The sequence below is a fragment of the Mercenaria mercenaria genome, chromosome 13 (genome assembly GCF_021730395.1).
Source record: "Mercenaria mercenaria strain notata chromosome 13, MADL_Memer_1, whole genome shotgun sequence".
NCBI lineage: Eukaryota > Metazoa > Mollusca > Bivalvia > Venerida > Veneridae > Mercenaria > Mercenaria mercenaria.
In genome coordinates, this window is record NC_069373.1 from 15,009,819 (window position 1) to 15,024,161 (window position 14,343).

At 36.8% G+C, this 14,343-nt stretch overlaps 1 protein-coding gene across 1 annotated transcript; it reads left to right on the top strand.

Annotated features, from left to right (window-relative positions):
- Window positions 1-1,174: 1,174 nt before the first annotated feature.
- Window positions 1,175-13,786, top strand: LOC123529709 (kelch-like protein 14). Its single transcript, XM_053520746.1, has 9 exons — window positions 1,175-1,472; window positions 2,949-3,119; window positions 4,691-5,425; window positions 7,136-7,247; window positions 8,346-8,447; window positions 9,129-9,219; window positions 9,809-10,001; window positions 13,147-13,230; window positions 13,725-13,786. The coding sequence occupies exons 1-9, from the start codon at window positions 1,301-1,303 to the stop codon at window positions 13,784-13,786; spliced, it is 1,722 nt and encodes a 573-aa protein (XP_053376721.1). The 5' UTR covers window positions 1,175-1,300.
- Window positions 13,787-14,343: the final 557 nt, after the last annotated feature.

A 14,343-nucleotide genomic window follows, 5' to 3' on the forward strand; every position in this document is an offset into this window, starting at 1 on the left:
CCACTTTTTTGCTCGAATCTTCCCGAAACACATTTTTTGGGCCAGTCTTAATGAAAATTGGTCAGAATATTTGTTTCCATGAAATCACTAGGTCAAACATGTTTACACTGTTATGCTGTGTTTCTCAGGTGAGCAACCTGATGTGGGTGATGATGTGGATTAACTACTTAAGTTTGAATCGAATGCATTTCGTAATAACTGCGATATAGCGAAAATGCATCAAAATTAACCTTAAATCCTAAGTAAAATGGGGCATAATTCATGAAAAATTGGTGTCAGAGTTATGCACCTTGTGTCATATGATGTGGGTGATAAGGTGGAACAACTATTTTAAGTTTGAATCAAATCCATTTAGTAATAACTGAGATAGAGTGAAAGTGTATCAAAACTACAGTTTGGCATACTGATTTCAGAACTGACTTTCAGTGACCATGAATGTGGCCTACTGATTTACTTACTTAATATTTTAGCATCGGTTTGACATTTGAAACATGTCTCTCATATTACTCAGGTGAGCGATCCAGGATCATCATGACCCTCTTGTTTCCATAAGCTACTACAAGATGCCCATTTTTCAGACTATTTTGTCCAAACAATCTTAAGAAGCCCAAACATTTTATACATGTGACCTATAAATTTGACAGAAAACATGTTGCAAGGATGTATCTAAAACTTTCACAGATTATTTCTGAAAGAACGACGAAAGATGGCCGCAATTTACTTTAGTCCGTATGGAATGCAGAAACTATTTTTTAATAATATAATAATAATAATAATAATAATTAATAATAGTAATAATAATAATAATAATAATAATAATAATAATAATAATAATAATGATGATGATGATGATGACACAACAACAACAACAACAATAATATTTTATTAGCAAACATCGACAAGGACTTTCCTTTGGCTAATGAACAGAAAAAACACAGATAAAATAATTATATGATCATACATGAAATATTATGTATAGGTTACAAGTATGGTGTATCTGTATTATAATAAGTACTTAAGATGGCAGTATGAACAAAAATAAGCAGTAGCAGCAGCAGCAGAGCAGCAGCAGCAGTAGTAGTAGGAGTTACATAATTTCAAAAAATGTTGATGACAACGATATCGTTGATACAGACGTCAACAAATGAATAAATTATGACGTCAGTGACGTCGCGTCTTAGTTACCACTTTTGCATTATCCTGACTGCAAGACAGACGTCTTATTTATTCTTTTTTTTGTCTGTTTTAACGCTTCTTTAAAACATAAGGGAGAAAATTTCAATACTAACACCGTTACAAAATGCCGACCGAAAACGGCGCAACATTTATTGAAAAAATTCAAGCAAAGAGGGTTTACGCAGACTGTCCTATTGCATCAGACAATAGCGACAAGTCGCCGCGTTCCTCTACTGCTGATTCGCAGGAAGAAATGCCAACGGATGATGGGAGAACAGACACTAGCCGCCAAAAACGTAAGTTGCTGTTAACACCAACCATATCTGCTGGTGGAAGTAAAAGCAGGCATATCAGATAAGAAGTTTACTGTTTGACTGTATATAATGATGTTTGTATGATATTAAAATATGAGGCATAATATAAAAAAAAAGTTACTGTTTGCTATTTCCTTTTGTATTTATGTATGCAAAATGATGATGACTATAGTGAAGATAATGATGGTGGTGGTGTTGTTGTTATAACATAATTTACCAAAAATATCCCCGAAAATAACCGTAATTTCTATACCTCCGTTAAGCGGTCGCCTGCATTAAGAAGCCACTTCTACCAATTCGCTCGACTTTCTGCTTTAGACAGGTTAGACTTTATGCTGTCATTTTAAGTTTAGTTTATGCTTTTGGACAAAAATATGACTTTTTATTATCATACATATTTGCGGTATGTTGTTTTTCATTATTACGTACATTGTTTCCTAATGCTAAATGCTAGTCTTTGAGATCAGTTTAAACAAAGCTAGTACTTTGATATAAATGATATGTCGAAATTATTACGCTCAATTTGAAATTAATTTGAATATGAATCTTTCCTTGATGTTGTAGAAAATTATTACAAGATTCTTTCACTGGTGTTAGGTGCAGATGGATATATCCGGCTTGAGTTCATTAGAATTACCAAAAAGAGAAAACCTGTCATTTACCCCTACAAACTTCACAACATTGAATTAAAAGTAACAAAAAATGCAAAATACCTTGGAGTAAAGTTCCGCTTTTGTTCTATCATTTGCAGTGAAAACGTTAAGGAACAAAGAGAATCTATCAAGGTCTTTGATTTTTATCCCGTTTTAAGTAAAACAATTATTACTTCACAAATCTACTATACAGATGTAGTTCGTTATGCGTCATTTACAGCACGAGAGTCATCTTACACCCCCGGGGTGTAAGATGTAGTTTTCCAGCACCGGTGAAATCCCCAGAAATCCTAGACTGGTATGCAAGAATATCATGTTAAAACGTTTAGACATGTTTCACGACAGTGCGATATTTAGGTGCAGACGGAAGAGATCGAATATGTTGAAATTGCAATGCAAACGTTGTAGAATCTGAATACCACTTTTTGATGATTTGCCGCTTAAGTATCATACTATGTATATAATTGTTTCATGGCCAAAGCTTCAGAAACTGAACAGAATGATAGCACTATACTACAAAAAAGCAAACAATTAAAACAGTTGTTAATGTCTTTAAATACCTAAAAGAGGCATTTAAATTTAGAGCTGAAATATTGTGATATTACCAACCAACAATATAGTAGAGTACTGTTTTTAATGTTTATTATGTATAACCTACTTACTCATGTACATATATGTTCATTTGTTTATTAGCTATATATAGATATGTTAATGTCGCTTTCGCTAATAAATGTTGATTTTATTGTTTTGTTAGTGTTTTTGCAATGTAGTAGGCCTACACACATACAAAATGGAACAATTACAGATAAATCGACGGCACGAAATTTACATGGAAAGAATGGCGAAAAGTCTAAATGGAATGAGTGTTACGAGGGAGGAAATTTTGCAACTATGGTCGCTGAACACCAGAGCGACTCTGGGGAGGAAAACGACAAAGTTAATCCGTGCATTGACATAACTAATGCAAACTTCAAACGTAAGTGACATATTCCCTCGAATTTTGTCTTACGCACTGAACAGGAGAAAAGAGCTTAATTCCCTTATGCATTTTGTCAGGATTTTTGTTCGTTTTATCGTAGAAAATTTGTATTGGTTTAGAGTCCACTTTATTTGAGCCGTGTCATGGGAAAACCAACATAGTGGGTTTGCGACCAGCATGGATCCAGACCAGCCTGCGCATGTTCGCTAACAGTATCTGTAATTCCAGTAGGCATTGAAAGCGAACAGCATGGATCCTGACCAGACTGCGCGGATGCGCAGGCTGATCTGGATCCATGCTGGTCGCAAACCCACTATGTTGGTTTTCTCATGGCGCGGCTCATTTGAATACTAAAGACTTGTACATTTCTCATGATCAAAAGTGGAGTAAGAACACAAGGAACTAGAACTCGTTACATGCATATTGTTTTAGATGTTGTTCAAATTTCTGTATAATATTGAAATATAGTCATTCCCCTGGAGGTTTGGGTGATTTTTGTCACTTTTCAAGAGCTTTTTAAAAGTAATACGTATTGTTATGTCAAGCACATATACGTAGGCGGTGCTCTTGTTTTAAATTTTATTGTATTTTCAAGCTTTACAACAATCTTTAAGTGCCGTATGACGGCCGTAAAAAGTCTCCCCATACTTGGATTCAGTACTTTTTAATATTTTCTGGTCCTTTGGGATCATGGAGTCCACTCAATGTCTATGTAATAGAATTCCGCTTTAGCTGGTGCCGGGGAGGTGAGGGGGAGGGGGGCGTGAGGTGTGTTGCACCTTCCATTACCTCTCGTGGACAGACTATGCTACTTTATCTAGCTTAGTTGCTTCCAAAGGATCTTTTATGATCATCCATTCATCAATTTTTACGAAAAAGAAAGGAATAGGGTAACATTTCCTCTTGATTCAACACTGTGATCTTACATATTTGAGCCTTGCCATGACAAAACCAACATAGTTGGTTTGCGACCAGCATGGATCCAGACCAGCCTGCGCATCCGCGCAGTCTGGTCAGGATCTATGCTGTTCGCTTTCAAAGCCTATTGCAGTTAGAGAAACTGTTAGCGAACAGTATGGATCCTGACCAGACTGCGCGGATGCGCAGGCTGGTCTGGATCCATGCTGGTCGCAAACCCACTATGTTGGTTTTCCCATGGCAAGGCTCATTTAGAGTTTAATCCTAATCTTTCAACGGCACGGCTTTTTGACCATATTTAAACGCCATGTTTGTAGTGTCGAAACTCATTCTAAACAATGTTCATGGACCATTTTGTTCCGAAAGAACAGGCATAATATTATTACTCTACAAATATGCAAATTATATTAGGTTTTGACATATTTTTACCAGGTTGGTCAAAACTTAGTTATTTTACGTCGGTTATATTGGCAGTTCTCACAACTCATGCTAACGACGCTAGATGACAACTTTAGTTCTCGAACCTTGGAGAAGGATTTTGCTGGAAGTCCGCGGCCAAATTTGGCATGATTTCTCACCAAAACAGTTCATTCTTTATACGTTTATAACAAACTTTATATTTACATGTATTTTTAAATTTTATCTTATAGTGCCACTAGGAAAAGAACAACCACTTACCAACGAACATGCTGAAACAATATCTGACTTGCCATGCGATATCTTCTTCCTCGACGAGAAAGCAACCCTTCAGAAATTTGAAACTTTCGATCAAATCTCGGGGTATCTCGTGCACGCGTCAGTTCACGCAAAAAATGAGAACACACAGAGGAATCATTTCCAAAAGTTGGTACAAATTCCATTAAGACAAGCAGAACATTTGATTACACTAGGAGAGTATCTGTCACAATTATACGAAGACGAAAAACTTATTGATGTTGAAATTGACATACAAGGTAGAACATTCTTTGCTCATCGCATTGCGCTCTGCTGCAACAGCGAGTACTTCTTAGACTTTTTCAACCGAAATAAAAGTAACACGGTTCCATTTGTGCTGAAAATAAAAGGTGTCACAGTTGATGCATTTGCCGCATTTCTGGAATTCTGCTATACAGGGGAAATAACAGTTTTTCCCGAAACATCGGCAGATATTATTGTAATGGCCGAGTTCTTAAAAGTTGACACTCTCAGAGACAGGTGTGACGAGGTCGCAAAAAGTCTGCCTCTGGATCAGAGCTTGAAGATGTTAGTGAAGACAAAGTCACGATCGACAGGAAAATTATATAATGCTTTGTTTAATAAGGTGCTTGGAGAATTCAAAGCGGCTTCAATGCTGGATAACTTTTTCAAAATGGACGTCGAACTCTTGTGTCGACTGCTGATGTCAGGTAAAGAAATATATGTAGTTTTGCCTGTTTATTGAGCTAACTATAATAATAATAATAATAATAATAATAATAATAATAATAATAATAATAATAACAATATAACAACAACAACAACAACAATAATAATAATAATAAAGATATGCATGTAGTTAATTGTTATTATTAGTTTTACTTTTATTATTATCATTTTAATTTCTTTATATGAATAAATTAGAACTTTACATACAGTTATGGGAACTCACATAACAACATAATACATTGTGTTCAAAATTAATTGCCTTTTTAAATTTTGGGTTATCTCATATATATGCAAAATCTAAAGATCCCCAATTGTCTGTGCTGTTTCCAATCCTTTAAGGCGTTAATCACATTACCTTGAGCAACATTTTATAACATTTTTCAGTTTTCATATGTTCTGCTAGAGATTGATTACTTTAAGGAATAAAAAGACACACTAGTTATATATAGTTAGATTCCTATTGCAAATGTATAATTTATTCCTTTGAATGAATTTTATAATTATCTCCCTTTAATATATAAGTATTTAAAAAGTGGACTATTTCTTTTATTTTCAATAAAATAACTTTACAGTTGCATTTGATAAATTTGGGATTCAACGGCACGTTTTAAAACAGCGTGAAGCTTTCTATCTTGGTTGCTCAAGGCATACAGACACTAAATAGAAAAATGGCGCGAAAAAAATGGTATAATGGCGGACACAAATAGTCCTCAGTTTTTTTTTGCTCTGGAGAGCTATTTTCCTTATTTTCTTTGCAATTTTTTTTTGCTAAAATCACATGACAGGTCTATGCTTGACATGTAGGTAGCATTTTCATAATGAAATAACAACATGACAAAATTTTTCATGGAAACTTAGATCATACACCACCAGTATAATTTGGGGTCTCATTTTTTAGCTGATTTTGCAGTTTGTGTGTTTGACTGAAATTGTTTTTCTTGCATCAAACATGACCCCCACTTTTCTTTTGATTTTTAGTTAGCACTGACAGTATTCTTCAAGAAAATGTAAGTTACAGAAATTCAAAATGGGTCCTGATGTGTGCTGCGGTCATTGGCAATGGGTCAATTTCATATAGGCTGATCACTACCAAATAGAATGTAAGCCTCCGCAGGTGTAGTCACAAGTAGTCCAAATATAAATAGTACTAATCCTTTTTCCTTTCCTAGTGCATTTTCTCGGCAGCAACGTGCTTACTTTTACCCTACCGCGTTTCAGTATGTATCACTTTGCATTCTAATGAAATCGGCATGTTCCTATCGCATGCTAGATAAAAATGGCGGCGTAAGAATTTAATGTCACGAAAAGAGAAATTGAAAGAAGCGAAAAGTAGTAAATTCAGCGGGTTGTTTTTAACGAACTGTAGTTTTCTTATATAAAAGTTAACACCCCCTTTTCTTTTAGTTTTTCTAAAGTAGCGATCTAGTTCTTTATGGGAATATAAGTCTCTGAAAATCTGATATGCTAGAAAATGTCGAAACACCGTTATGAAGTGAGTGGATTTTATATGAAATAAAGAACAGCTGGATTTAGTGGTGTTCAGCCTATAGAATAAAGAACAACAACTATTTAGTGTGTTTTAACCTTAACAGAGATAGACAAAGGGAGGTAAAATAATTCTACAAATTTGCATTGATAATCAGTTATGACAAAGTATATGCTTGTCATGAAAGGTACCCTTTCTGTTTCAGACGAGCTGATAGCCGCCTCAGAGTTTGAAGTGTTTACGATTGCCATTCGCTGGATCGTTCATGACGTAGAAAGTCGTGTAAAGTACACTATGCGGATATTGTCGCTCATCAGGTAATTGTTGAACAGACTTAATCAAACCGAGTCTGCAATTTTCACTATTTGCCTTGTTCTCGATGCTTCCGAGGGATCTACTTTCCAGATTTTATTTACTTCACAACAGCGGGTGTTAAGTGCTGTGTGGCGGCCGTAAAAAGTCGCCCCGACTTCATCTCAGTGTTGTTATATTTTCTGGTCCTTCGGGATCATTGATTTCAACTCATTTAAATTTGAAGATTGAATACTGCTTAAAAGCCGGTGCTAGGGGGCGTGGGCAGTGTTGCTTTTTCCATTACTGCCCATGAACAGACTCAATCAAACCGAGTCTGCAATTTTCACTATTTGCCTTGTTCTCGATGCTTCCGAGGGATCTACTTTCCAGATTTTATTTGATCTAACAGGAAATATATTATAATATGACTTACTTCCCATCGCAATTATACAGCCATTTGTTGATTTAAGTTACGCATGCGTGATACGCTCATTTTTCATCAGGGACGGATCGTGACAGCGATAACACCGGTTGACTACGAAAGTTTGAGTTCCCGCTCCTCCAACTTCTATTTGGAGTCCAGTGTATCTGTGTTTACACATGACACGCCTAAGAACCGGAGAAGTTTCTGGAATTGGAGCGTCTTCCGTATCTTTTACGAACTTCCAGCTGCAATTACTAATAGTCTCACGGAGGAGTTGCCTATATACCGCTGTTATACCACAGTCACAAATACGGCGCGGATAGCTACGTCTAGCCACGGATAGAAACGTAGTAATCCGTATCGATCTGTATCGACTCGTACCTGTGCCGTACCTTATAGTAGTAACCCGTATCAATCCGTACCAGTCCGTAAGGCTCAGGTACGGGTCGATACGGATTACTACGTTTCTATCCGTAGCTATTATTCGTGCCGTATGTGTGACTGTGGTATTACTGGTGACGCCTAAAAAATAAGCTTGTATTTGGCAGTGCTAATTTTGAACGTCCGGTATAATAGTCTGGTCTGTTTCCGTGGACTCGGAGACCCTGTTTTTGTTGTTTTATTATACAAAGTTGATGCGATTATAAATTGGATATGTGATTTTTATTGGATCAGATCTAAATATCTACTCTATCAGGTTTTACTGCATGACCCAGCTCGAACTGCTGATGTGTGGTGAAACTACTAGTCTAGTCCGTGGATATGACAAGTTCCGAGAAATGATTCTCGTTGCCAACTGGTAAGACGTAGATTTTTATATGGAACTATCGTTCTTTTTACGAAAAGTATGCATAAGCAGTAGTTAGGTAATGGAATGACTTGAAATGTATTTTTATGTTACGCTTTTTTTTTTCAGATCACATTTTGTAAAATATTAACTGCTACCACACTTCCATTCAGAGAGAACTGCCTTTGTAACAGTCAAATTTGTATGCCTCTCCTTAGGTGTATTGCTTTGCTTATATCGATTGGTCCGTCCGTCTGTAGATCATTTGGTTTCCGGTTAATATACTAGTATGCTGTTCACTTTCAAAGTCTATTGCAATTAGAGAAACCGTTAGTGAACAGCATGGGTCCTGACCAGACTGCGCGGATGCGCAGGCTAGTCTGGATCCATGCTGGTCGCAAATACACTATGTTGGTTTTCTCATGGTGCGGCTCAATTATGTCGATGTCACAGTGACCACAATATTGAAAAAGTTTTCGTCCAGTAACTGAAACTTACATACACAGATTTCTCCGACGGGCCTTCATGCGGGGGCATATGTGTTTTACACACCTCTCTTGTTGAAAATTTAGATGATTCTAGTTTGACTTCGACTTAATTAAATTTGACGGTTAATGCTTTTGATGTTCCATGTTTTATTTCTTGTTAGAGTTATAGTAACAATGACTGCTCAAACTTTGATGTTTCCTTCAGGATGAAGACAGCAGACAATCTGAAGCGTGATGATCCCTTCCAGTTTTCGCGACCAAAACCACGACTTTGCTTTCTCAACCCGGCGAAAACGGTCGGTTCCTTATCTTTTACTAAATTCATTCATATCTTTGACAAAATGTGAATGGAGGGTGTCATTCCGTCCGCAGATTTTGCCCTCCGTCAAACCCTTTTGTATGTACCTAATCATAAAACTCGATGGGTTTTATGTGTCCAATTTTTATAGCTTATTATGTTGGAGATATGTCCCATTCATCATTTTTATGATATTAACTATATATTTTAGTGGGTTTATTTTCCGCGTCTACTTCTTCTGTAAGTAGTATAACGTTTGAAGAGCTGAAGTCTTCACGCTGTTTTACCCAAGGCAAGGTGGAGGCTAGCCTTGGCATAACGGAAGAAATTGTAATATGCTTATAGGTTTATGAAAGGTATTGGAGGTTGTCGTGGAAAATTGAAAGAACAACTATACTTTATAAAGTAAGATGGTTTGGTAGGAAGATATGCAATTGCAATTTCTACTTTCTTGCAATGGTAATTTACGCACACAAAATGTTAAGTCTGTCATATTCCTACATTATTATTATGATAGTCCGAAAAAATCACATCACTTGAATATTTCCAACTTAATGCTTTTGAGAATCAAGAAATTGTAATTTTAGGTGACAAAATCTGACCACGAACCCAAGCAAGCGTCCGACCTGACGTTGATGATGCCGCCACCACTGATGACGTCGACGCCAAAACCGACACCAAGACCGAAGCGACCTTCTTCAAACGAAAATGTTAATGCATCAAACTGTGTTGACATTTTCGTCGTCGGGGGATTTGTTGCCGACGAAAGCAAACAACAGTGTTAGTATATTGAAGATAAGGGTTAATAGTAAATTTTCTTAAAAAACTTTTTCAGAACTGTAGTTGTCACAATGGCCATTAATGTAACAACTACTTTGCCTCGAAGATTCACTAAGAACTACACATAAAAGTTTTCAAAAGGTTTATAAAAGGCTTATAAAAGTTAAGGTTGTTTATTCAGATTTCGTTACCACCTGTCAAAGTAAAAGACAGCGGACGTATATGCTGTAAATACGATTTTTTGTTTGTGTGTATTATATGACGACAAGACTTAAGAGTTCATAAATGCATTTATATGTACACATTGTTATAAAAAATAGACCAATATATCTGGAAAGAACAAAACTATATGCATTGCCATTTATGCGTGACTTTTAAGGTAAATATAATAGTACTTGCACTGATATTTAGGCGTGGCCTTGACAAGCAGTCAAGGTAAATATACTAATACTTGCACTAACATTTAGGCGTGGCCTTGACAAGGTAGTCAAGGTAAATATACTAATACTTGCAGTGACATTTGGGCGTGGCCTTGACAAGGCAGTCAAGGTAAATATACTAAATTAATACTTGCACTGACATTTAGGCGTTGTCTTGAAAATAACGTTAAGGTAAATATACTAAGTCTTAAATTTGCCTTTTGCATGACCTTGAGCAAAAAAAATAAGTATACCTGCATTGACCAATTTGTGGCCTTGTTCAAGAAGACAGGGCAATGACATTTAGACGTGACTTTTATCAGGATGTTATAGAAAGTGTACATGCATTGGCATGTTGCATGGCCTCGAGCTAGAAAGTTGGGTAACTTGCATTGACATTTAGGTGTGACACTGACAAGAAAGACAGGGTAAGTGTATTTGCATTGACATTTAATCATGACATTGGCATAGAAGTTTGGGTAAGTGTAATTGCTTTGCGATTTGAAGTAACCTTGAAAATGAACGCAGGGTAAGTATTCTTACATTGCCATTTAGGCATAACCTTGACAACGAAGGTAGGATACGAATACTTGCATTGACCTAGTATACCTGCATTGACTAAGGAATGAATTAATGACATTGACAGAGAAGAAAACGTTATGGTAAGTACACTGGAATTGCCCTTGTGCATTACCTGGTATATTTGCATTTATCTTAAGGCGTGACCTTGACCAAAAATTAGGGCACGTGCATGTATACTTGAATTGACTTTAACTCTTACCCTGCTATATTTCTATAATGGACTGGTCCATCTTTCAATTTGGACAGTACCACTTATTACTCAAAGGGGTTTTTACTGAAAATTTACTAACTGAATAGCGAACAGTGCAGACCATGATCAGACTGCACTGGTCGCAAAGGCAGAATCATCTGCCGCCAGCAGGCTAAGGGTTAAGGTGTGACCTTGACCAAGAAGCTAGGATAAGTATATCTGCATTAACCTTAATGCGTAACCTTGTCCAGAAGATTAGGGCAAGTATACTTGTATTAACCTTAAGGTTTGACATTGACCAAGCAGTTAGAATAACCATATTTCCATTGATCTTGACTAGATTAGGGTAAGTTACAGATAAGAATGACAGAACGACGGACTAACAGAGTAGTTCATGTAACCAAGGTAACGTCAAAACATTTAACACAAAGGTTTACTAGAAATTGCTTTTGTAAAAAAGCATATGTCTCCCCCAATGCAAAGTCCTGTAGGCAAGAAGTTAATAGGGATCAGGAGCGAAAGTCAAAGAGACACTGATGGTTGGCTGCAATAGGGATCATCTACTTGGCATGTCCAGTCATCCCGCTAAATTTCAACACTATTGGCCTAGTGGTTCTCAAGTCACTGTTCAGGCTCCTGTGACCTTGACCTTTGATCAAGTGACCTCAAAATAAATAGGAGTCATCTACTTTGCATGTCCAGTCATCCTATTAAGTTTCAACATTCTAGGTCAAGTGGTTCTCAAGTTATTCTCCAGAAATGATTTTACATGACCAGGCCCCTGTGACCTTGACCTTTAATAGACTGACCCCAAAATCAATAGGGATCATCTACTCTGCATGTTCAATCATCCTATGAAGTTTCAACATTCTGGGTCAAATGGTTCTCAAGTTATTGATCGGAAATTGTTTTCTATGTTCAGGCTCCTGTGACCTTGACCTTAAACAGAGTTATCCCAAAATCGATAGGGTTCATCTACTCTGCATGTTCAATCATCCTATGAAGTTTCAACATTCTGGACCAAGAGGTTCTGAAGTTATTGATCGGAAATGGTTATCAATGTTCAGGCCCCTGTGACCTTGACCTTTAACAGAGTGACCCCAAAAACAATAGGGATCATCTACTCTTCATGAACAATCATCCTATGAAGTTTCAACATTCTGGGTCGAGTGGTTCTCAAGTTACTGACCGGAATTGGTTTTCAATGTTCAAGCCCCTGTGACCTTGACCTTTAACGGAGTGACTCCATAATCAACAGAGATCATTTACCTTGCATGTACAATCATCCTATGAAGTTTCAACATTCTGGGTCAAGTGGTACTCAAGTTATTGATCGGAAATGGTTTTCAATGTTCAGGCCCCTGTGACCTTGACCTTTGACGGAGCGACCTAAAAAACAATAGGGCTCATCTACTCTACATGACCAATCATCCTATGAAGTTTCAACATTCTGGGTCAAGTGGTTCTCTAGTTATTGATCGGAAATGGTTTTCAATGTTCAGGCCCCTGTGACCTTGACCTTTAACGGAGTGACCCCAAAAACAATCTACTCCAGCAGCCCTACAACCCTATGAAGTTTGAAGGTTCTAGGTCAAATGGTTCTCCAGTTATTGCTCGGAAATGAAGTGTGACATACGAACGGACGGACGGACGGACGGGCGGACAGGGCAAAAACAATATGTCTTCCCCAGAGGTGGTGGGTGGGGGGGGGGGGAGACATAATAATGTCAGAATGAGACAGTGCTTTGATAAGGTAATTCTAGCGTACTTACAACAGCAGGAAACTTTGGCGGTCAAAACCGCGAGATTTGTTTCATTTCTCAAAGAAGGCAAAGAAATATTTCCACAAATACGTAGTATGTTCATTTTGATGAAACACATCATGAAAAATCTTTAAATGTATTGAATGGAGAAAAATACATATTTATTTGATCATATTCTTTTCAATTTTCAGCAAAGTTTGTGGAAAAGTATGACGTCGTTGATAACCAATGGTTGCATTTCCTCCCGTCTGCCCGCACCATAACCCCGCCATGCTGTTTGTTTCTATACATCACCTTATCTTATAGGTAATAAATAACCGCCTTATCTTATAGGTACATACAATCACCTCTATCTTATAGGTAAAACAAGCCCCGCTCTGTCTTATAGGTAAATACAATCACCTCTGTCTTATAGGTACATACAATCACCTCTATCTTATAGGTAAATACAATAACCTCTATCTTATAATAAATACAATCACTTCTGTCTTATAGGTACATACAATCACCTCTATCTTATAGGTAAATACAATAACCTCTAACTTATAAAAATACAATCACTTCTGGTTTATAGGGTTACAACTACAATCAGCCTCTGGTCTTATAGTACATACAATCACCTCTATGTACAGATTAAATACAATCGCCCTATCTATAGGTAAATAAATCCCCCTGTCTTATAGGTCATACATCATCTCTATTTTAAGGTCAATAAATTACAATCACCTCTCTCTATAGGTAAGCACATACAATCAGCTCTATCTTATAGGTACATCATCACCTCTGTCTTATCGTAAATACAAATCAGCTCTAATCTTTAGTCATACATAACCTCTGTCTTATAGAGGTACCTACAATCAGCTCTACTTATAGGTACATCAAGCACCTCTACTGATAGGTAAATACAAAATCAGCCTATCTCTAGGTACATACAATCACCTTCTATCTTATAGGTACATACAATCAGCTCTGTCTTATAGGTAAATACAATCACCTCTATCTTATAGGTAAATACAATCACCTCTGTCTTATAGGTAAATACAATCACCTCTATCTTATAGGTAAATACAATCACCTCTGTCTTATAGGTAAATACAATCACCTCGATCTTATAGGTAAATACAATCACCTCTCTCTTATAGGTAAATACAATCAGCTCGATCTTGTAGGTACATACAATCACCTCTATCTTGTAGGTAAATACAATAAGCTCTGTCTTGTAGGTACATACAGTCACCTCTATCTTATAGGTACATACAATAAGCTCTGTCTTATAGGTAAATACAGTCAGCTCTATCTTATAGGTACATACAATCAGCACTATCTTATAGGTAAATACAATCACCTCTGTCTTATAGGTACATACAATCAGCTCTGTCTTATAGGTA

Coding starts and splice junctions, on each gene's coding strand:
- LOC123529709 (XM_053520746.1), top strand. CDS start 1,301: ATGCCGACCGAAAACGGCGCAACATTTATTGAAAAAATTCAAGCAAAG. Junction 7,248..8,345: donor CGGATATTGTCGCTCATCAG/GTAATTGTTGAA, acceptor CTACTCTATCAG/GTTTTACTGCATGACCCAGC. Junction 9,220..9,808: donor TTCTCAACCCGGCGAAAACG/GTCGGTTCCTTA, acceptor TTGTAATTTTAG/GTGACAAAATCTGACCACGA.